The sequence below is a fragment of the Drosophila mauritiana genome, chromosome X, assembly GCF_004382145.1.
Source record: "Drosophila mauritiana strain mau12 chromosome X, ASM438214v1, whole genome shotgun sequence".
In the NCBI taxonomy this organism is placed as follows: Eukaryota; Metazoa; Arthropoda; class Insecta; order Diptera; family Drosophilidae; genus Drosophila; species Drosophila mauritiana.
In genome coordinates this window covers 4,462,960-4,484,743 of record NC_046672.1, presented here as the reverse complement: position 1 = coordinate 4,484,743, position 21,784 = coordinate 4,462,960, and the positions used below count along the sequence as shown (strand labels likewise).

General features: G+C 50.4%; 8 protein-coding genes across 8 annotated transcripts; 5 read left to right on the top strand and 3 right to left on the bottom strand.

The window, feature by feature from the left end:
- Positions 1-29: 29 nt before the first annotated feature.
- On the bottom strand, positions 30-8,014 carry LOC117148846 (nuclear cap-binding protein subunit 1). The gene is made up of 7 exons (XM_033316505.1): positions 7,697-8,014; positions 6,299-7,637; positions 6,134-6,237; positions 1,038-1,526; positions 848-972; positions 589-777; positions 30-521 (listed from the first exon to the last, which is right to left on the bottom strand). Exons 1-7 carry the CDS (start codon positions 7,737-7,739, stop codon positions 408-410), a joined length of 2,403 nt encoding a protein of 800 aa, XP_033172396.1. The 5' UTR covers positions 7,740-8,014; the 3' UTR covers positions 30-407.
- On the top strand, positions 3,479-6,127 carry LOC117148847. Its single transcript, XM_033316506.1, has 3 exons — positions 3,479-3,654; positions 3,821-4,050; positions 4,125-6,127. Exons 1-3 carry the CDS (start codon positions 3,613-3,615, stop codon positions 6,013-6,015), a joined length of 2,163 nt encoding a protein of 720 aa, XP_033172397.1. The 5' UTR covers positions 3,479-3,612; the 3' UTR covers positions 6,016-6,127.
- A 106-nt stretch (positions 8,015-8,120) lies between the features above and the next one.
- On the top strand, positions 8,121-9,475 carry LOC117148848 (torsin-like protein). Its single transcript, XM_033316507.1, has 2 exons — positions 8,121-8,503; positions 8,561-9,475. Exons 1-2 carry the CDS (start codon positions 8,308-8,310, stop codon positions 9,388-9,390), a joined length of 1,026 nt encoding a protein of 341 aa, XP_033172398.1. The 5' UTR covers positions 8,121-8,307; the 3' UTR covers positions 9,391-9,475.
- Positions 9,413-10,187, bottom strand: LOC117148852 (39S ribosomal protein L30, mitochondrial). The gene is made up of 2 exons (XM_033316510.1): positions 9,981-10,187; positions 9,413-9,900 (listed from the first exon to the last, which is right to left on the bottom strand). Exons 1-2 carry the CDS (start codon positions 10,106-10,108, stop codon positions 9,486-9,488), a joined length of 543 nt encoding a protein of 180 aa, XP_033172401.1. The 5' UTR covers positions 10,109-10,187; the 3' UTR covers positions 9,413-9,485.
- Positions 10,188-10,655: 468 nt separating this feature from the next.
- LOC117147987 (helix-loop-helix protein 1) lies at positions 10,656-12,169 on the top strand. The gene is made up of 2 exons (XM_033315137.1): positions 10,656-10,739; positions 11,571-12,169. The coding sequence occupies exon 2, from the start codon at positions 11,647-11,649 to the stop codon at positions 12,148-12,150; it is 504 nt and encodes a 167-aa protein (XP_033171028.1). The 5' UTR covers positions 10,656-10,739; positions 11,571-11,646; the 3' UTR covers positions 12,151-12,169.
- A 988-nt stretch (positions 12,170-13,157) lies between these two features.
- On the top strand, positions 13,158-16,576 carry LOC117147632 (protein Flattop homolog). The gene is made up of 4 exons (XM_033314600.1): positions 13,158-13,237; positions 15,560-15,696; positions 15,749-16,058; positions 16,219-16,576. Exons 1-4 carry the CDS (start codon positions 13,211-13,213, stop codon positions 16,486-16,488), a joined length of 744 nt encoding a protein of 247 aa, XP_033170491.1. The 5' UTR covers positions 13,158-13,210; the 3' UTR covers positions 16,489-16,576.
- A 118-nt stretch (positions 16,577-16,694) lies between these two features.
- On the top strand, positions 16,695-18,485 carry LOC117148378. Its single transcript, XM_033315735.1, has one exon. The coding sequence runs from the start codon at positions 16,725-16,727 to the stop codon at positions 18,483-18,485; it is 1,761 nt and encodes a 586-aa protein (XP_033171626.1). The 5' UTR covers positions 16,695-16,724.
- Positions 18,486-18,833: 348 nt separating this feature from the next.
- LOC117147993 (protein MLP1) lies at positions 18,834-21,529 on the bottom strand. The gene is made up of 2 exons (XM_033315148.1): positions 20,950-21,529; positions 18,834-20,777 (listed from the first exon to the last, which is right to left on the bottom strand). The coding sequence occupies exons 1-2, from the start codon at positions 21,397-21,399 to the stop codon at positions 19,239-19,241; spliced, it is 1,989 nt and encodes a 662-aa protein (XP_033171039.1). The 5' UTR covers positions 21,400-21,529; the 3' UTR covers positions 18,834-19,238.
- Between the last annotated feature and the right edge of the window lie 255 nt (positions 21,530-21,784).

Genomic DNA, 21,784 nt, shown 5'->3' with positions numbered 1-21,784 from the left:
TGGGGCTTCCTCAAATGGTTTTCATTGCATATTTTGTGGGATGACAAATAGTTTATTTTCAATGACTAATCTTACGTATGTATGTGCCCCACCTAAAGAATCTTCCACTTAACATTGTATTTTTATGTCCATCTTGGTCTTTATCCTTATAAAGAAACTGCCTATTCGACTTTATTGGTCTGAGCTTTTCTCATTCCTGTTGTTAACTTTTCGCGTCGTTTACAAAACATAAAAAAATTATCTCTAATCTAGTGTGTTTTTCTGTATGGTGTATGGGTATGGAACAGCTAAGTTCCCGAAATCATATGCCTACAGTTCGATCTATCTGGGCGAACTTTACAAACTCAAATTCATCATCGATATATGTAAAATGTGGTGTGTTGGGCTGCGCTTTTTCAGCTCCTTCTTTAGGCACGCAGGGCCACAAACTGTTGGAACACTTCCAAGATGTGTGTGTCCAGGTCGGATGTGAATAGCAGCGTTTCCAAGGTGCTGCTGTACTTCTGAACTTGCTCATGATGCTGTGAGGATTGTGAGGAATGTCTCGAATTAGTACAGTCTGTGGGCACTTGCGAGACGATCACCTACCATAAGGAAGACCTGCTGCAGTCGTCCGATTGTCCAGCGATACCAATCCGTGTCTGGATCACGGCCGTCCGTATCGGAGCGCAGCAGATGCTCGGAGAGAATCATGATGAATCTCTGGAAGACGATGAGGAACAGACGCTTCTGGTTCACATTCGCCGCCTCCAATTTCTCCTCCATGCGCTCAACCACCTGGAAACGATGATGAAAGTGTCTAATTTTCGTTTCGTTCACGATTGCGGGTGGAATGGTGTGGACTCACCTCCTCGGATGGCTTGTCAGCGTGTGTGATGGGCTTCTTCCTTTTATGCGAAGAATCATCCTCCGAATCGCTGGACGAAGAGTCCGCCTTCGCAAGCTTGTCCTTGGCCTCGCTCAATTCGGAATCTAGATGAGGAATTATACGGTAATTCATATATCTTGGGAACAAAACGAAAAACATCGAAACTCACTCAGCTTGATCACGTGCTTGTTCATCTTCTTGATCGTCAGATGGAGAATTTCCCAGAGATACAGTTTCGTGAACTCGCCGGTCATCTCCTTGGAGAAGATCCACGTGGCCACCGCCGAACAGTCGACGATCTGCAGTTTGAGCAGCTTGTCGATAAGGACCACCATCATTTGCTGGTGCGAGGACCACAGCTCGAAGATGTTGTGCAGGATGCAGATCTGCGCCTCCTCCGTTTCGGCCAGTGCGCGGAACACCGAGTGGAATTTGGATATGGCCGCAAAGCTGTGCGAAAACGACTTCGAGCCCAAGTTCAGCAACGTCTGGACGAACACATCGATCTTCAAAGCATTGAAGCTGCCGTCGGACATCTCCTCGCCGCTATACCCGCTGTTCGGTATATCCTTCAATATGTTGACCACCTCCTCGGGCGTGCACTTCTGCCGGATGGCCACCACCAGTTGATGGGCCACCGTTGTTCCCGGCAAGCTGGCTGTTGTTGAGGAAATGATTCAGATAATTTGTTTACATGCACCGGTGCCATCTTTTGATTTTAGGGTTTATTGGCTTGCATATTAGCTCAACTTTAATCCTTACCAGATAGAAGAACAAGCTTATAAACTTATTTATAACTTTCTGGTACTGCTATCCCCTTCTAATTCATTCAATTAGGACTTGGGCTTACTTTAATGGGTAATTGCTTGTCGTTAGACTTCCTAGACAATGCGATTGCCGTTGTTCCTAGTTAGGTGACACTTTCGTTGCAATTCGCATTTCATGGCTTGGTTATGTGGTCCATGGCGTGGAACCAAGCGGCACCACTCCACTCCACACACGCATCCAAAGCCAAACATCGAGCAAATCCAAGCTCTGCGTGGTGCGTTACTAATGACGGTTGTGCTCCAGCTCAGGCAAACCACCCGCCACCGGAGTTCCCCGCCTGCTCCCCGATTACGTGCAGTTTATTGGCACTTGCGTCAATTATGTCAAAGTGGAGATCGGGCGGAATGGGTTCCCAGTCGTGGAACGGAGGGGCTAATTATGCGGCCGTTTGGCAAGCCAATGTATTGGCAAATAAGCATTTTATTGTTCACATATGGGTGGCAATTTGTGATGTGGTTGTGATAAAAGCAAACTAAAACGGAACTCTGGGAAAGAGAAAAATGTGGCCACTCATCTGCGTTCCATACCTTCATCTAGCCCGCTTTAACCTTTGGCTCAAATCAGTTTGGCCAAGAATTCCAAATGCCTGTAGACAATGTCAATGGTTTGGGAGTTTCGGATGTGTCAAGATCATGCGGTGCTTTTTGTTCAGCTGCCAGTGGAAAAATTCGCACATATATGGGCCTCATAATACCAACAAATGACTGCTTATGTTCGCTAACAAAAAATAAAAAAAATAATAAACAAACAACCGCCTATTCATGCCATCGCCTCCAAATAACTTCACTTAAAAGCCACAATTAAAGATGCTTTCACGGGAATCTGATTTTCAGCTCAAATTGAGCGAATCGATCGGTGGGAAAGGGAAGTACTTTCGTGCTCTCGGTTAGAGTTCAATGTTGATGGGCGGGGATTTGTCTTATCCACCGGGTCATCTAGCGTTTGGATCCGTGACAGGAAAGACAGAGAACAGAGAAGCCCGGCGCAAGGTGAAATCGCCACACGGAACCGCCAGAGGAGCGACAAGAGCCAGAACGGGGCGATTCCGAGCGGCGAAGGGAGGATGGGCATCGTTGAAAGGGAAACTCCAGCCAAGCGAACCACCACCACTCATATCTCAATGGAAATCTAAGGCAAAGTTTGGGCTTAAATGGAGGCTATGGCTATAACCAAAATGAAAACAAAATCAAGAAGCCCAGAACGATCTATGCCAGCGTAGTGGAACTTGGTATACCCTCCGTGATTATCAACAATAATTACGCTGGCCAATTCCATAACCTACTGATTGGCAATAAAGTTCTGTGATAAAACCTTTTTGCCAATATGACCAACGTTTTTTGTTGACCAACTCTGGTTTTTAAAAGACCGCCATTGTTTGAGAAGGGTATCCAGCCGTGCTCCACATCCACACACATGTCTTGGATGCCAGTGTACCGCCCGCCCGCCGTGGCTGTTGCATAAACGACTCCAGCTGCGACTCCAACTTCTCGGGCCTGTGGACTTCATTCACTAAGCTATGCAAAAAGCCCAAGAAAAAGAAAAAAAAACCCATATGTGTGAGTGGCATCAGATTGCGCAAAGAGCCTCCGCCGCCGGCAACGCATCGCTTGGCTGCCCCAACGAAAGCAGCTTAGATGGATGGAGTTGGCTGATGGCCACAGAAGCTACCGGAGCCACCGAAGCTACAGAAGCCGCCGAAGCCACAACAGCTCCGCTCCAGACGTCACCGTGCATTATTAGCGAGCGCAACTGGCGGACGCGTTTCAGTCGCTTCTTCAAGCGCGCGCACTTCAAACGCATCTCGGAAAATCGCTGCCGTCTTCGTTTGCTTAGTTTCGGTGACTTCTATTTTTTTTTTTGGTTTTGTGTCCATTTTGTGTTTATGCGTTGATGTGCTAGGTGTGCTTGGCCAGACAATGAGCAATCTCTGCTGGCTACTGGCTGTTCCCATGGCAATCGTAAGTTGAGCGAAAGCGTGGACAAGTGACCGCGATATGTTCTTGGTTTTTTGATACCATGTGCATATTTTGTAAACCAGTGAAGTTTTTTTTTGTTTTTTTGTAATTTTTGAATGAAAGTATATCCTTGTTCCAAATGTGCATTGTCTTATTCGCTCTTTTGCAGCTGCCCTTGGGCTGTGCCATTGTGGGTGCAGGTCGCGATCTCCTGTTGACGCCGAGGCAAGGACATCAGCTGAGTGGCAAGCGGATCTTCTACGAGGAGCCGGCGGAGGAAAGGGTACTGAACCAGAGGCGCAGCCAGTCGGCGCGTCCTTGGGAGCGAACCCTGAAGCATGTCACATACGTGACCCTCTTCACCGATGCGGCCATGGGCGCAGCAGCTGGAAATCTAAGGTAGGCTGGCCAGCTTGGCTCCGCACGCTCTCCTTTGTACGCTCATGGTAATACAGAGATTGATGCTCGGGCAGCCAGCTGCATGAGTATCACGACTTCCTGCAGGCTCCATATGCGCCGGCTGATGACCAGAGAGGAGGAGCTGCGACTGGAGGAGCGCCATCCGCGCGCTTCGGCGATATTATGACCCTGGCCAAGGGCTACTTGGAGCAGCTGCCAGGACCCGGCAACGCATCCTCCTATCGCTTCGTGGAGGGCGGCACGTGCTACCAACTCAATTGCCCCAACTCGAATCCCAAACAGCGACGAGCCTTGTGGCAGGTTCAGCGCATCCGTCATCGGGACGGGGACAAGGGTCGTCACTACCACTACGAGATGAAGTTCAGTGTGACACCGCTCGACCACAAGGCCTGGCAGCCGCATCACCAACAGATGAGCTACATCCAAAAGGAGTCCGACTATCCAGCCAGTTTCGGGCGTTTGGCACACGATCAGGGCTTTGCCCAGCGCCGCCAGGATAGGGAGAGATATGGTGCTGCAGCCGGTGGAAGCGGTGGAAACGCGGAGCAGTCGCAGGCGACCTTTGTCCACGGCATTTTTCAGCCAGCTCCGCCGCCAAAACTCAACATCGGTGAGTATTTAAAGGGCGCTGTGGCTCAAGGCGGTCCGAAAATAGAGCTATTTCCTGGTCTGCTCAATCTGGGACTGCGACCCAATTATGTGGTCCCGACTACATTTCGTCCAAGCTATCCGGCTGCGCTGAAATTTGACACTCATCCGGAGTTGGAAAGATTCCCAACACACAACGGAGAACTGGGTAAAGCTGGTAATGCTGGTCCAGCGGTCCCTGGGGATTTGGCAGGCATTTCGGGCGCTGTAACCCATCATTTCCATCACCATTTCTATGTGGCACCTGGTGCCGGCGATGCCCAATTGCATCCGGAATTGGGCTATCGCTTGCCCAACTCCTCGCCTCAAGAACCGATCACACCGGCCTCAAACTTATATACTCATCATCAGACAGTGCAGTTTCCCAGCTCCAATTCGGGTTCTTCGGAATCTCTGGAGGAACAAGAGCAGGATTTACTGCTGCGGACACCACAAATTTATGGACAGGCTTCCAAGTATCAAACAGCCAAACTGCCACCTTTGCTTATCTATGCGGGCGGCAGTTCTGGCGATGAGGACAAGTCCTTTGTGCAAAGCGAACCGCTGGAGGAGACCGTCTATCGCTATTCCGAGCCGGACCCTTTATATGTCCACCAGAACCCCATCGATGTGCTGCAGGATAAGCAGCCGCCGGAGGAGGAAACCGACAGGGGACAGCATCAAGAGCTGGCAAGTGACCAAAAGCGAGGGGAACAGCGGCCAGTGGTCAGTCTGGAGCAGCCCGAACTGAGCACAACTGCTGCAGCAACCACTGCGGCGACGCCATCTCCCAGCGCTGGCACAACCACTGAAACTGCAAGCACTGAGAGATCCACACCCGTCATCCCCACCACGAGCGCCAGTTTTGTGTCCACCTCCACGCACTTTAGTCCATTGCGCACCATTAGTAGGTATCGCACCACGCCAAAGATAACAGCTGGCCGATCCACCACAACCACTACATCCACCAGCACGGAACCACCGCTGAACAAGTGGGCTAAGCGGCGAAAGGAGCACGACAGCAAGGCCAAGAGCAGTCACCGCCACGAAGCCTTTGTTAGCACCACTTCGTCCACCAGCACCACCAGCACGACAACTTCCACCACACCACCTCCGTCGTCCACGACAGCTCCATCCACTCGCGTTCCATTGGCACCGCCACTGCCACCGGCACCACCATCCAAGGAAGTGGTGGAGGTGCTCACCCAAAAATCGGTTAGTCGATCTGTGAGCATCAAAGTGGGCGAAAACGGCGAGGAGATACCCATCATTGTGGACGACGAGGAGAACGAGGTGAAGCCAGTGCTGACTAATTAGCTGCCTACCACATACAAAACCAATCCTAATTATGCTATCCTATATGTAAGCCTAGTCGTAAGCACACTTAATCCCATAATAAATTCAAGTAATCCGTACGGCACGGGGTCAGACTCACCTGCCTCCTCGTTGGCGTACTTGTAATTGGGCACTGGCGTCAAGGGTATCAACTTGGCGTAAGTCGTTGGCATCATTTCCGTAATGCGCTGATGATACGAAAGGCTGTCAAAGATGTATGTAGTTGAGAATCAATGGATTGTACACAGACACGGGTATAACCTACCGTAGGCACTTCTGCAGCACCTCCTGGATGAATTTGGGACGCGGATGCTCGCCGTCGAGGAGCAGGCAGCTGTCCCACTCGTCCCACGACCATGTGAACTTAAAGTTGCTCAGGTGATAGGAGAACCAATTGACGAACCGATCGAAACATGACGTGTTCATCGAGTCGATGCGCATAAAGAGGATCTCGGTGGCCTGGGCCAGAACCTGGGGCAGCGTGGCCGGCTGCAGTTTGCAGAGTTCGATCAAAATGGAGCCGTAGCAGATGTCCAGATAGCGCGGCGTGGGCATGTGGAAGAGCTCGGCGAAGACGACCTCGACGATGCAGTACTCCAGCGGGATCTTGTGCTTGTATGGAAAGCTGAGCAGCTGGGCGGCGCAGTCCTTTCGCTCGTGATGGTATGTTTCAATGATATGGTGCAGATGCTCCTCAATCAAAAAGCGCTCTATTGAGTGGGCACCCGGCAGATTGGGCCCATCGGGGCAGTCGGTGTAGTCGAACATGCGGTACACCACCCAGGGCATGGGATACTCAAAGTTGTCGTGATGTGGCGGCGGCACAATCGTGGGCAGATTGTGCTGCAGTGCCTCGCAAAGTATCGAATCGAATACGAGGTAGGGTCGTGGTATATGCTTCTCCGCCCAATTGTCCTGCCGCAACTTCCGTATCTGAGCCCACAGGCAATCCAAGTACTCCTCCTGTGGATGCGGAGCGTCTGAGGACCACACCCTCAGCGCATTGTGGTGCTTCTTGGAGCGTTTGTTTAGATAAACCTCGATCCTAAGCAACAGGGACTCCAGGGCAGACTCCTTCTTCTCGTAGAGATCGCGACCCACCCAGGGCAGCGTGGAGAGCACAGCAAAGACGAACCAATCGCGACGCACCTGGGGCACTGTATCCTCGTTGGAGACGTCGATCATGGTGTCCAGCAGCTGGAGGAGACTGGTGGCCGAGATGACATGGCAATTGACCAGGTCGGCCAGAAAGCGCAGCGAGTAGCGGGCGGCATCCCAGCGGCACATCTTGAGGGACTCCTTAAAGGTCTTCACCATGTGATCCACGAACTCACCGCCAAACTTGTAGTTCTTGGCATTGAGCAGGCCCACCAACGTGGTGTAAACGGTACACTTCTCTGGCATTCGCACGGCGCAGTCGGACAGGATGCGCAGGATCTTCAGGCGAAACGTTCCCAGGTCGGCCTCCAGAACGGAGACGAGTCCCTCCAGGTTCGATTCCACGGAGGAGGTGCTACGCTCGCCCACCCGCAGTATCAGCGACTCCAGACGATCCTCGATCTCCTGGTTTTCGGACACACGTCTACGCTTGTTGCGCCGGTGATCTGCAATGAAATTCCCCATAAAATGCTCTGCGTGCATGATTACATCGATGCCCACTTACCATAGCCCTCATCCTCCGTGTCGTGAGCCCTCCTGCGACTCATCTTCCCTTGAATTTTCTGTAAATTTGTGGAAAACACCGATCAGCGTTGGTCCTTGGCCACCGGCAGACAGAAAAGCACGCTGATGGGTACACCTCTTGGACCTGGACTTCTTCGGGGATCCTGGACAGGATTTGCTTGACGGATGGGTCTTGCCAATACGTCTATTCTTTCACTGCGAGCGGCAATTAACTTGCCAACTTTCAAAACAGCTTTGTCACAATTTTCACAAAAAACGCGATGCGATGCTTTTTTTTTTTGCCAAAGAACTAAAGATGTGAGACCATCGATGGCGGGTTCTATCGATAACAGCGTAAGCGGCGGACTGAAAATGGGGAGTGGATAAACGTTTTCTTTGGCTCAATATGCGCAGAATTGCTCTTCTGACTATTGCGGCATACCCAATAAATCAAAAGACACCATTGACTGACTCACAATCATAGCCTGTTGAATGCCACTGACTGCCACACAACTATCGTTAGAAACGGTTGGCGGTGCTGCAATCGAATCTTATAGCTGCCTATCGCTTTTGCCTAAATCTGCATTCCACCGCAGAATTTAATAGCATTTAATGATGAGCTTTCCACGAATGTTGCCACTGTGCCTTGGCGTGCTTGTGATCCTGCCGCATCCCCTCCAGTCGCTGGAGCCCCTGTCCATGGGTGCCATTGGCGGCGTCGTGGCCATGGGGATGTACTTCAAAGAATATACATATTGCCGGTTTTCCGAGTGCTGCGATGACCGGAGCATTCCGGCGAGAATAAATGGTAAGTGAGTAGTTTTGTATGCAACAAAATGACTACCAGTGCAGCGGATAATTACAGAATTAGAAAGATCCCTGGAACGCACCCTCATTGGTCAGCACATCGTGAGGCAGCATATTGTCCCCGCACTGAAGGCGCACATCGCTTCCAGTGATAAGTCCCGGAAACCGCTGGTTATCAGCTTTCACGGCCAGCCCGGTACGGGCAAGAATTTTGTGGCGGATCAAATTGCGAATGCTTTGTATTTGAAGGGTTCCAAGTCGAGCTATGTCACCAAGTATCTCGGACAAGCGGACTTTCCCAACGAGAGTCAGGTGGGTAGCTATAAGGCGAAAATCAGTTTGGAGGTGCGACAGATCTTGCGCAGCTGTCCGAGATCTTTGTTCATCTTCGACGAGGTGGATAAAATGCCCAGCGGAGTCTTCGACGCGCTCACCTCGCTTGTGGACTACAACGCCTTTGTCGATGGCACGGATAACACAAAGGCCATCTTCATCTTCCTCTCGAACACGGCGGGCAGTCATATAGCCGGTCATCTGGGTAGTATGATGAAGAATGGTAGGCTGCGCGAGGACACGCGACTGAGTGATTTTGAGCCCCTTTTGCGGAAGGCCGCCTATAACATGGATGGCGGTATGAAAAAGACCACCATGATTGAGTCCCTTGTTATCGATCATTTCATTCCGTTCCTGCCGATGGAGAAGGCGCATGTGATCAAGTGCCTGGAGGCGGAGTTTGTTAGGTGGTTCCGCGATCCTACGCAACCGCAAGCCCAAGAAATCATCGAGGACATCATAAACTCCTCCATTAGTTACGATCGCACGCACAGCTTGTTCGCCATATCGGGCTGCAAGACGCTGGAGAAGAAGGTGGCTATGGCCATTCATTGAGAAAGAGCCGACCGACTTCACATTTTAATGCTTTGTTTAGGTTGCGGTTTGTATTCAATAAACTATTTTTACGGATCAAGGAAAACAAATTTTAACTACCAAGGATTTAGCCACTTGAGGCGGGCATCTTTGCGCAGCAGATCGGTATCCAGTCGCTTAGGCTGCTCGTCGTAATCCTGGCGAGCCGCCAGTCGGCTATCGATGGGTCCCAGGTCCTTGGTTACCAGACACTCGCCGTTCTCCTTGAGTATCGTATGCCGGACATCCTGGGCAGTGGGCTCTCCGTAGGGGAACGTGACCGGCGTAACCTTAACCAGATGCTTGATCTTCCACAGGCGGGCATTGTTCTCCGGTATGTTCTTGACGACAGTAAAGTCGCTCTGCTTTCCGTCGAGTCCCAGATCCTTGAGGATTCGATTCTCCCAGTAGGGATTGCCCTTCAACGGCTTAATGCGCTGCACCCGGAAAAGTTTCGCCGGCTCTACGGGCGGATCCTGGTGATCCGGAGTCCTGAGCAGGATAGGTTTGGCATTAACAAAAGCTGGGTTTCGGGTGTTTTCCTTTTATATACGGCACATGTGAATACGCACCTGGGATAGTAGGTGATTCCCTCGAATTTCTGGCCATTTTTGTAGAGGAACTTCTTGTTGTGCTTTCCGTAGCTGCGCACTGAACATGCGCTGCTCTTTAGTGGATTCAGCAGCTTTCCTAGGTTCATCTTAATTTAATGTTTCCCCTTTTTAATAAAATTAAATGCAAAACGCTTATGAAATAATTGATGTTACTCTGCCGATAACGATCACACAGAACATCTGGTTAACTAGTTGCCTATCGATGGGCACTTATGTAAACAAATGTTAACCGCTTGATGTTAACCGATACAATTCAAATCCAAAGGCGGCAAAGTTAAAATTTATCATTTACAAACTGAAAATAGTTTATCATTTACAAACTGAAGATAGTGAAAACATGATCAATAAGATGGACAAAACAATGTCAATTTTTTTAATATTATAAGAATTTGTTGAGAAAAGAAAGTTTTTAGGTCTGGAATACACAGCCTCCAGGGGATGATGTCCATTTCGGGAAAGGGGCGGTCTTATGGCAAACTCTCCGCCATTTTGTGAGCTACAATTGGCGCTAATCGACGAGGGTGGATAACTTGGCATTGGCTGGCTTCCAACGCCATGGGGTTGTTTTCGATTTTGGTTATAAAGGATGCTGCAGTTTCCCGACCGGAAGTCAGTTCCACGTGCGCATCCATCCGGCGAACAACCGAATCCAGTGGCAAGCAAGGATATCTGCCCGTTAACTCAAGGACTTAGGATTACTCTGCACCTGTGACTGCTGTAAGTTCTGTGCAGCACCAAAAGCTGTGAGCAATGCAAAAGAAGTGAAAGTACTTGCGAGAAGATCAATCAAATTAAAGATACAAATAGCGAAATGAAGTCACTAGTTTCCTTTAAAATTACATCTACCAATTTTTGAATTACCTAACTTGACCATGTGCCTGCACTTGACACGTGTAAGTTACTGGAGTTTCATAGTCTTCGGGGGATTTGAGTTACACGACAAGTTCTTAAAAGTAGATCGGATTTCCATCATCCCATGGGATCAATAGTCACGTCTTCGACTTGATGCAATTCCAGCGACTTTTCAGACCCAAAACCCATTAAATCAATATATATAAAATCATACGTAAACCGCAACAATACCAAAAAAGGGTGGCCAAGCTGAGGAGGGGTTGCCATCGCTGAGGGGTTGGCCAACTCCCGCGGGCAAATAAACGTGCCGATTGTTCAGCTATTTGTGTAGGTGTGAAAATATGCTGCGAATAAACAATACGCACAATGCCGACAATAAGCACAATAAATACAATAAAAATAAATGAAAATAATAGCAAACGCAAACAGAACGCAGCGAAAAAGGGGTGTGTCCTTCCTCGGCAAGGACGACACACTCGCACACCCTTCATCACAAATGTCCACAAATGAGGCATAAATAAATTCGAGTGCAAGGGTTATGATTTCCTCCTCACCGCCCATTGTAACTTCTGTTCAATGGCATGAGTAGTTACACCGCAAAGTTAGCCACACTTTCAGCCTTCAGGGCATCCTAACTTGGAATATATCGTTGTATTCATAGTCTAACCTCTGGCATCCTCTTGCATCCGTTTCCAGCATTCAGCAGCAGGCTGGGCAGCGCGAGAAAGTCCAGAGTCCAGCCCCAAAACTCAGTGGTGCTAGTAGCCAGAGGATGGTCTACGATATGAGCCATATGGCGGCGGGTCCGCCGCAAAGCATTTCGCTGAGTCGCTACTACCTGGTCGACGAGGATGAGATGGTGGGGCCGAATAATCCGCATCTGGTCAACGAGGACTATGCGGCCAGTACTACGCTGGACATCGATAAGCGTTTCCAGGCGCGAATGGCGTGCGAAACGGCCGCACAACCGGCACCGCCACCGCCGCCCACGCCGGCGCCACGTCGCCGGACCACGCCCATTGCCCATCTGGATCCCTCGGAATTGGTGGGTCTATCGCGGGAGGAGCGGCGTCGTCGCAGGCGGGCGACACTCAAGTACCGGACGGCACATGCGACGCGGGAGCGCATCCGGGTGGAGGCCTTCAATGTGTCCTTTGCCGAGCTGCGCAAGCTGTTGCCCACATTGCCGCCGGACAAGAAGCTATCCAAGATCGAGATCCTCAAGCTGGCCATCTGCTACATTGCCTATCTAAATCATGTGCTGGAGACGCCCTGAGACAGCGCCGGCGCCTCCAGCTTCGCCACCAGCTGCCTCTTCAACGAGGCCAATTTCTTCGCCCCCCCGTAGGAGGTGGGGGGGCGTGGCGGGCGGATTCAGGGGGAAAACTCTGCGAATGTCCCACATCAGATGAACGCATTTACCCAAGCTCTGTAATCCGCACGTCGCTCCATTGGATACTTGGCAAGGCGAATCGAATTAACCATCACTAACTAAGCGAAGTGTTCGATGGACTTTGCCGATTTGCTAGCCTATGGTTAAATGATATATATATATGATATATTCATATATATATATATATATTTTTTTTGTCACTGGTGATTTTCGTTTCGATTTGTTTTAGGCTTAGGTTTGTTTTCGTAGAAACAATTGTAAAGCCACGATTTAACCTAAGGTTAAAATACTTAAGCCCGTACTAAATGTTTAAGATGTAAGGCCTATGTAAGTATCTTATGTAATAAGCTATTAGTTTGTGTAATTGAATTGAAGTAGAAATATCGGTGGGAATAACAAAACTAAATATGCCAGTAGTGCATACAATTAGATTTATGGGAAAGCAGTGCTTACTCCTCACAGAAAACCTTGACCATGGGTTATATAATATAAAAACCAAGAAAAAAAAAAGAAAAAACCTTAAACTAAGATCCATTTTTTGTGTAGCCCTTAGGTCGTGATATTTGTTTATACTCAAACGATAAATATACATAGTAATCGCAATAAAAAATGCTTCTTCATCGGCTACTTTATGTATTTTGGCGCCTTTCCACGAAACTCCCCTCGACTTTTGGACCCCAGCTGCTGCGACTGAGTTTTCCATTTGTCTGAACGCTTTGCTCGGAAAAGCCAGATGCTAACAGTTCCCCCGATTTCCCACTCCATCCCACCACGTATCCCACGGATCAAAAGCGGGCGTGTCCTTTGCGCCAAGCCCCGCCCACTTGTGCAAAGGCGAAGTAGAGGAGCAGCCTCTGTCATAATTTTCAAAAATTGAGTATACAATTTTTTTGGAAACAGTGAAAGCCTCACAGAAATTTCGACTTTTGTGCTAAATTTTGAAATGGCCCTTAATTTTAGCGCACAGCAGGTGAGCGAACTGTTCTGGTCGATTGGGAGGCTGTTTTCAATATCCATAAATAGTGGCCTAATTTGGTTGGTACGGGTATCGCCGTCTGCTTATATGTATATATATATAAATATATATATATATATTTGTATGGATGTAATCATTTTCGCAACGAGCATAACAATAATAACAACAAACGTGGCAATGGCAACCAACTCGATTCCGCGCCATCCTTTTCTATCCAGTGAAAAAGGACTCCTGCATTCCGACAATCGGCAGCTTGTCCCTGTATGGGTGCTATTTTCATGGGTGTGGGTGTATGTACACTGGCGTCCATAAACAAAAACAAAGGCCAGGCGACAAGGATGTTGTGCATATTTTCATTTTATGGTATACCAGCTATAAATCTTATTTTTTATTTATATTTTTATATATTTTGCATTAACTTATTTTTAATGGAATGTGTTTCCGTTGCTGTAACTTTAAACTTTTGCCAAATTTGTTTGTTGTTCCTTTTTTGAAAATGTGTCGGGTGTTTTCTTGTTTTTGAGTGTCGTACGCATAACGTTACCGTTACCGCTCCGTTACCGTTTCCGCTCACATAACCGTTTGAGCCCGCTTTTTCATTTTCTCCCCGCCCAACGCCCCCCCTTTGCACATTTGCAAATAGCGACAGTTAAAGTTTATTTACTTGGTAACGGTTACTTTGGACCAGAACAACCTTTGCCACGCAACTCGTTTTCGGAGTCCACAGCTATTCGCCATATACACACACAATCGCAACGGAATCGGTTAACTGCGGAGGAATTTCGAAAAGAATCTATTCGAATCGCACTCGGAAATCAATCGAAAACGCCTGGCGTTAATGGTTTTCCAATTGGCCAGGGCGACAGCTGTTCGGCCAGCGGAAATTGAAATTGGAAAAATTGGAAGGAAGGAGCAGGAGCAGGAGGAGGAGCACAATCCACAGGATACGGAGCTTTGGACCAAAGGATAGTCGGCGGCAGAGCGTGAAATTAGCTTAAGTGCTTGTCGCCTCGACCAGGACACACAGAGGATACAAGTGCGACATTAAATACGATACAAGAGTAGTACCTTCCTTCTGGCGAACTGCTAGCCCAACCCCAGTGCCTGCCACACCAGCGATTCAAGCGTGCACGTGTTTGCCAACTAGCTTTTTGACTGTCTAATCCTGCGGATGCGAGGATGCAAGGACACCATGTGATAAATTGCACCCCAGAGGGTTGCCATAAAAATCATCGCTTCACCCGGCTGGGGTGACCAGCTCACCTCACCTCACCCACCAAGGGGTGCCAACTATTCCACCCATCTATCTTTGTATCTATCTATTGTGTAGCGTTAGCATAGATACCACACCATCCAGCCAAGTGCTGTAAGCTCTCCTTTGTTGCTAATTGAGTTTAAAATCAATTTGTATTTTTCACGCCGCAATTTGTTCGAGCGCACTGCTACATTGCGTAATTGCCGTGCAAATTTAATTACAGTGCCGATGCGGTAATGCTGCTGGTGACCAACGAAACAGCCACGCGCTGCGAACGTGCGCCCTTGTCACACCCACTCGCATCACCCAGTGGAACACCCACTCCAGCAGCCATCGATCAAGGCCTCAATCAAGTGGTGACAACGGAGCGCTCCGAGTATCGAGTTACCAGCGGAGGTCCATTTGCATTCCTTAATTGAAATCCGTACGCGTGGGAAGACCACGCAGCCTCAAAGCTTCGAATCCCCCAAAGCGGAGGTCACACTACTTGGATATGGCTCCATGCTTTCGGATGTTGATCTCTACAGATTTCACTTGTCATATCCATTCAATAGTAGCCAAATCGAATGCGGGCTCACTTGCTCCGGTCGGTGCCCGCTTAGGGCGCTGGCTAATCCTTCTGATAAATGGACCGGGCTTAGAGATCACTGGCTCGTTTTTTAGCGCGCAGCGATGTTGGACATTTTTAGAAAGGCAAACACAAACAAGGCATTAAGTGGCATTAGACAAATGCCTTTCTACACATGTTCCGGCGTAGAGATTACGCCGTGTAATTGGCCCCACCTCCATTCGCCCGGGGTGGGTTCCGGTTTTCGATTGGCATTTGGCCACGGCTGCGGGGTGGGCTTCTGCTCCGCCCTGCCCTGCTCTTCTCCTGAACAATTTTGTTTCTTCTTTTTATCAATTGCCTTGTTTGCGCTGGGACCATAAATAAGGGCATTACCCGCAGGGGCGAGTGCGTTTTCCTAACAGGTGTCTATCGACTCCTGGCTAATCCCGCCCAAGCACAGACCAGCCCAGCTTCCTGAAATCCTCAATCCTTACTTCTTCGTTCGTTGCAGTTCGAGGGCCGGTTCCAGTCGAAGCGCCTCAACAACTGGGAGTATCCGCGATTCTCACCACCCCGCCCGCGTGGACTGCAGAAGAACGCCAAGGTTGTGGCGGCCAAGAACGGCCACCTGCTGCCCGGAGTGATAAAGTAAGCCATTGCCCATGCTCCTCATCACTATTCAGTTCAATTTCATCCGCAGGGAGGGCAACTCATTTGGCCAATATCGCGGAACCTACGAGCTACCGCGGCGTATAACCCGTGCCTTTTGCGCCCACTACGATGCCTGCCTGAGTGGGCGGTACAAGTTCGTCGACTTTCCGCGTGACCTGTGCAACTGCCAGCGGGAGAACCGCAGGGCACTGGCCTGCGACCAGCGGTTGACCTTGGGCCACAAGGACGATCCCTACTGGATGCACGAGCGGTGCCAGACGAAGTGCGAGGGACTACAGAAGCTGAAGGATCTGAGCGAGCGGAGTCAGCGCTGCAACCGGGCCAAGTGCGGCGTGGTGGTGAGTGGGAATCGGGGTCACCATCGGGGCCACCACTTACCAATTGGGTGCACCCAGAACATAGCTATATATATGTTTTCTTTTCTGGGTGCACTTTCTACACTTTCACCCTACACCCTGCACCCTGCACACTCACTTTCACTTTCACCTGCAACCGTAGAGCGAGAAAACCGTGAAGAGGACCCCCAAGGCAGTCAAGGCGACGTGCGTGGCCACCGAAAAGCGGCGTCGCAAGCGCACCATAACCGCCTTTGCCCGAGGACGAACGGCGTTGCATCCCAATGAGCTGACCAAGCCAAGTCCATCGTCGGAGAAAGCGGCCACTCCCAGCAAGCCGAAGGATAAGCCAAAGGACAAGGAGGCGGGCAAGAAGGATAAGGCGAAGGATAAGGGCAAGGAGAAGGAGCGCAAGGCGGCGAAGGGCCATTAGTAACACTTCTATATTTTGTTCAACCGAAATTCAAATTCGATGTAACCGAAGGCTTAAAATACATTTTAAGGGGCAGCACGATCTCACTCAACACAAATCATATCTATATTTTATCTGTTACATATGTGCATACATCCTCATTATCATCTCCATCTCCATGTTATCTCATCCCATTCCATTCGCACCACCATCGCATTGCAACAAGTGAACCTGAAAGCCACCTACTCCAACCAATCATGTCGCAAACAGCTCTCCCGGAACTGAGCTACACGCCGGGCGACCTGACGGAGCCGCAGTTCCGGCTGCCCTCGCACCAGGAGCTGCTCGACCAGAAGCGCAACAGCACGGACAGCGTGCCACTTGGTCGTCTCACCTTGGACACGCGCGACACGCAGCCCATCAAGTACCGGGAGCAGCTTGGCTCGGCGGCGGGTCGTCAGTTTCCGGCATTGGCAGCGGCCCAAAATCGCTATACGGATCACTTGGAGCGCAGCAGCGAGCTGAGCTTTGCGTGCCTGGAGCCCGGCAAGGATCTAATCTCATTGCCGACAGTGGGAATACGAAGCTTTGATCCCGATCCCGTACCCGTATCCGAACCCGATTTGATCAAGAAGATGCCGCTGCACTCGATCACGGAGAAGCCCAACGAGCGGTGTCCATCGCCAGTGGTGCCGGCATATGCCAATTTCGAGCTGGCCAAGCGGATGCACCAGGACAATCTGGACCACCAGCCGCTGCCCGATTGCGTGGCCGATTTGGCGTTCCGGCGGGCGCAGATATCCGGCGGACATGCGGGCCTGGCCCTGGAAATCGATCCCATTGCCACGGGCGTGGGTGTGAAAACGCACAATGCGGGTCCGACGCACTGCACCAAGATGAAGGTCTTCCGTCCGAAGACCGGCGGTGGCATCGTGCCACGTGCCCTCGGCAATGGCGACGCCTTCCGGGGCGTTGGCTCCGCTCCGGCCAAAAAGATGGGACCCATGGATTTGGCCATTTGTTGGGACTTCAAGCCGGCGAATCCGGCGGATGAGCCGCGCCTGGCCAGGCACATAGACGGCTCCAATGACTCCGCTGGACCGGCTGTCTTCACCTGTGTGAAAACGCCTCGCGAGGAGCAGTCCTCGGACTTGGGCCGATCGGCTGGCGTCTTCACCAGCACGCTTGGTGAGGCGGATTTCTTCGACAAGGACATCCTGAGGAAGCGAACGGATTTTGGCGGTGCCCGTTTGGATCGCGAGGATCCGTGCGCCTGCGACTACTCGCCACCGGCCAGACAAAGAGCACGCAGTGTCTCCCGCGATTCCAGTGCATCGCATTGCAGGCGAGGATCGGGCATCGGCGGTCCAACTGGCGGTGTGAGTTTCGGCAACTTGGCGGAGCTGCCCGGTCGCGGGATGCCCGATCGACTAGCCAAGCAGTATCAATCGTCACCCCTGCTGGGCGACAAAGCCTACCAGGCCTTGAGGGAGAAATATTTGGGTCCGGACTCTGGACAGGATTGCAGGGCCATGGATTGCCGGCCAACGGGTGGTCCACCCTGCAAGCGGGACGTTCTCCTCCGGCGTCCAGCTCGCCGTCTCTGCCACAAGGTGGCTCCAGCTCCCAGATGCTGTCCCCCATCGTTCGGCGGACATGGCCACAACCATGGACACGGACACGGACACGGACACGGACATTGCTTGACCAGCAAGGCGGCATTTCGCGCCGGAGTGCCCAAGCACAATGCCTCCGGCGATTTCGTGGGCATAGAGCCGGGCTGTGGAGGCGGCGGCGGTGGTGTTGGTGGTAGGGTTCTGGTGGTGCCACGCCCCCGGCAGCCGTATGCCAAAAAGAACTACGACATCGAAACCCTGGTGCCGCCCTTCCAAAGCCAAGCGGGCGGAGCGGGTCAGGGCGGCTATCCGGAGCACTGGCGATTGGCCAGTGTCTATCAGCACGCCTACAAGCCCATCGACCAGCGGAGGCGACCCCTTCTCCAAACTGTCTACAAGTAGGCCTGTCCGTTAAGAGCGTTGTCCGCTCAAGAGAGAAATGTCCGGACAAACGGGCTAACGAATAATAAAAAGCTATGAAAAATGTAACTTTTTCAACTGCCGAAAACAAACGTCTAGTATAATGATTATATAATTGTTTCCAAGCATCTCATAAACTAAGCAAGAATATTAACTCATCTACTTAAATGTGTCATTAGCAAATAGTCATTAGCATTAAATTGTTGCGACTGCATCTGTACACAAAGTTAGTCGGAAAAATCGGTCCAAGAATAGGAAATCACAAGTTTATGTATAAAAAACAAATGTTATATATTAGAAAGCATATATATATATATATATAAAGATATGGGCAAACATACACATACATATATGAATAAACGTGCAAACATCAAGAACTTAGAACTATAAACAGTGTGCGAATTAATTTGCAGAGTTCGCTTGAGAATTTAAGAAAAAAAAAATGATTAAAACTAGGTGATGTGAAAATGTATTTGGTTTTCAGATGAAATAAGCTTTCCTTTCCTATTTGCTGGTCTTGTGTGACAATCTTTGGGTGCAATTAAAAACTTAACTAGGTGCTGAAAAATCGAATTGAAAAGAAGTTAATTGGGTCAACTCAAAAGGGCGGCACACTTACTAACAATTAGTAATTTCAACAGTTTTGTGAACACTTTCAAAAATCATAATCACAAACAGGTTACAGAAATGCCCTTAAAAATCAAGCCCCCAAATTGAGTCTGTGGAGCCACCTGCTCACTTGGCGGTGGCGTAGGCATCGTGGCTCTTGTGGAACACATGGCGCAGCACGTCCCGCGTGGACCGCCTGATGCTGTTCCGCAGGGAGTGCTTCTTCTCGTTGGTCAGCTGCTCGATGGTCATGTACTCGGTTTGGGCGACGCTCGAGCGGAGCTTCATGGTCCGTTCGCTGGTGTCGATGATGGAGACGTCGGCGAGAACGGGCTCCATCTGCTCCTCCAACTCGGCCGCCTTTTGGGGCCTCCGGCGCAGGCTGTGCCGAATGCTATTGAGTATGTTGTGATGCTGGCCCTGTCCATGTCCATGTCCATGTCCATCCTTGTCCTCGGACTTAGCCTCGGGTGAAGTGTGCGACGTGGGATGCATCAGTCTTCGGATGGACTTTCTTATCATGCCCTTCATTCCGATACTGGGCTTAACTTCTGCCGATTTGGCGGACTTGCTGGATCCGATGGACTGCAGCGACTCCTTGCTGGCCGCCTTGGAGGGCAGAGCGGCGGGTCTGTAGGCGCGGACGAAGCGCGTGGGTGCCTTGAAGTCTAGATCATCGGGCTCATCGTCGGATTCGGAGGCATAGGCCACATCGCCGTCGGCTGGCTCCTTTTCCCGTTCCTCTTCTAGCTGCCTTTCCAGGAGCTCCTCCTCCAGCTTCTCCTTCTCCAGATGCTTGGCCCTCTCCTGGAGCTTTTCCCTGAGCTGCTCGTGCAGCTGCTCCTGCAGCTTCTCCCGCTCCAAATGTTTTTCCCTCTCGAGGAGTTTCTCCTGCTTCAATTGCTTCTCCCTCGTTAAATGTCGTTCCCGCTCCAAGAGCATCTCCTGCTCTAGAATCTTCTCCTGCTCGAGAATCACCTCTGCTTCGGGGTCCTGCTCGAGCAGCTTCTCCTTGTCCTCCTCCACCTCGGGAGCCTCGCTAATCTCGGTTAGTGTGCGTCGTCTGGTGCAAACCAGACGCCTCTCCACTTGAGGGTCCACCGTCACCACCTCCTGCATCATCAGCTCCTGCGTATTGGTCTCCATGACCAAGGAGACCTTGGTGTTCTTGGGCAGTTCCACCTCCAAGCTATTCCTCGGCAGCTCCCTATCCACCAGCACGCTATTCTTCCGTAGCTTCGCCTCATTGATGCTGTTCTCCAACTCCAGTTGATAGCGATCGAGCTCCTTGCCGATGTCCATGGAGGACTCCTCGCTGATGGCGCCCAGCGATCGCTTGGGCGCCGGAACGGGCGAAAAGACCAGCTTCTCGGCCAGCAGATTGCTAGGCGTCAGCTGCGTCAGCGACATGCCGTGAAAATCGATGCGACAGCCCAGCGTGGGCGTGAATGGCAAGCCGATCTTCAGGCTGGTGGGCAGCTGCTCCTCCGAATCCCTATCGGCCAGAGCCGGATTGGCCACACCCGACGGATTGCAGGCTGCCTCGGACGCCTCGCTGGGCCGATGGATCTCGAAGGGATTGAGCGAGGCCGGCGCATCACTGCCGCGCAAATTCAGGGCAGGATTCACGAAGCCCTTGGCGGGCGTGGTTGCCGAGCGGACGACCTAGAAATATTATGGCTCGGTTATAATAATATTCTATAGCTATATATAATAAATGTATGATTTTTATGGATTTCGTAATATATAGAATACAAAGATAATGAATGAATGATTTCTACTCTACCTTAACTAGGACAAAAAGTACATCCATGCACGACTGGACTAGTGAACTCACCTCATATGGATTGAACTGCTTCTCGGGCAGCTCCAAATTCAGGCCAGGATTCTCGAAGCAGGCGTGCTCGCGCTTCTTCTTCTTGGGCGGCTGGCGCAGGACCTCAAAAGGATTCGTGGGAAGCTTCTGTTGTTGCTGCTGCTGATGATGCTGCTGCTTCTGGGCAAGATCGGCTATGGACTTGACCTCCAAGCCGGGAAACAGATTGGGTTGGCTATTCTCCTTGGCCAAACGACGACGAGCCACCATCAGCTTCTTGGGCGTGGAACTGAAGGCGGCGTTGGTGAAGCACGATTCCGTCGACGCGACAGCTGCATCCTGTGCGTCCTTTTCTGGGGGTTGTTGCTGCGGATTCGGGGGCGGGGCAGCATTTTTATAGAGCGTCTCCCTTTTGCGTTTGCGCGGCGTCTCCGTGAAAGCCAATGCAGCTATGCTCTTCGTCTCCAGCATTATTCAGTCGATTTCAAGTCGATATGTATATCTTAAGTTTCTTTAATTAGATTCAAATTGTTTTTCTAAACCAGCGAGGAGCAATTATAAACAACGCAGTACGACACCAAATGCCATTTTGAAAATCCACAGGCAACTGGAACCGGTTGCATCGTTAGCCAACACTGCGTCCGAACCGGTTCAGCCCGAACAGTACTCACGACAGGCCCTGTTAATCCCACATTACATTGCTGTTAATAAAATGTTCTCTTCATTCACTTGTATCAACTAACCGAATGCTTTCTTTGAATTCGGAATTATATTTATATATAATATATATTATTTTTTCCTTGATTTTACCATCTCAATATGTACTTTAGGGAAATACAATGGCATTTTAAACAAA

Bases quoted from the DNA above. Each gene is read 5' to 3' on its own strand.
- LOC117148846 (XM_033316505.1), bottom strand. From the start codon at position 7,739: ATGAGTCGCAGGAGGGCTCACGACACGGAGGATGAGGGCTATG. The intron at 778-847 runs GTGAGTCCACAC...CATCGTTTCCAG, and splicing joins CTGACAAGCCATCCGAGGAG to GTGGTTGAGCGCATGGAGGA. The intron at 522-588 runs GTAGGTGATCGT...CAATCCTCACAG, and splicing joins TGCAGCAGGTCTTCCTTATG to CATCATGAGCAAGTTCAGAA.
- LOC117147632 (XM_033314600.1), top strand. From the start codon at position 13,211: ATGGCCCTTAATTTTAGCGCACAGCAG. The intron at 13,238-15,559 runs GTGAGCGAACTG...CGTTCGTTGCAG, and splicing joins TTAATTTTAGCGCACAGCAG to TTCGAGGGCCGGTTCCAGTC. The intron at 15,697-15,748 runs GTAAGCCATTGC...TTTCATCCGCAG, and splicing joins CTGCTGCCCGGAGTGATAAA to GGAGGGCAACTCATTTGGCC.
- LOC117148852 (XM_033316510.1), bottom strand. From the start codon at position 10,108: ATGAACCTAGGAAAGCTGCTGAATCCACTAAAGAGCAGCGCATGTTCA. The intron at 9,901-9,980 runs GTGCGTATTCAC...TATCCTGCTCAG, and splicing joins GGAATCACCTACTATCCCAG to GACTCCGGATCACCAGGATC.
- LOC117148378 (XM_033315735.1), top strand. From the start codon at position 16,725: ATGTCGCAAACAGCTCTCCCGGAACTGAGCTACACGCCGGGCGACCTG.
- LOC117148847 (XM_033316506.1), top strand. From the start codon at position 3,613: ATGAGCAATCTCTGCTGGCTACTGGCTGTTCCCATGGCAATC. The intron at 3,655-3,820 runs GTAAGTTGAGCG...GCTCTTTTGCAG, and splicing joins TGGCTGTTCCCATGGCAATC to CTGCCCTTGGGCTGTGCCAT. The intron at 4,051-4,124 runs GTAGGCTGGCCA...ATGCTCGGGCAG, and splicing joins GCAGCAGCTGGAAATCTAAG to CCAGCTGCATGAGTATCACG.
- LOC117148848 (XM_033316507.1), top strand. From the start codon at position 8,308: ATGATGAGCTTTCCACGAATGTTGCCACTGTGCCTTGGCGTGCTTGTG. The intron at 8,504-8,560 runs GTAAGTGAGTAG...GGATAATTACAG, and splicing joins CATTCCGGCGAGAATAAATG to AATTAGAAAGATCCCTGGAA.
- LOC117147987 (XM_033315137.1), top strand. From the start codon at position 11,647: ATGGTCTACGATATGAGCCATATGGCGGCGGGTCCGCCGCAAAGCATT.
- LOC117147993 (XM_033315148.1), bottom strand. From the start codon at position 21,399: ATGCTGGAGACGAAGAGCATAGCTGCATTGGCTTTCACGGAGACGCCG. The intron at 20,778-20,949 runs GTGAGTTCACTA...TAATATTTCTAG, and splicing joins AGCAGTTCAATCCATATGAG to GTCGTCCGCTCGGCAACCAC.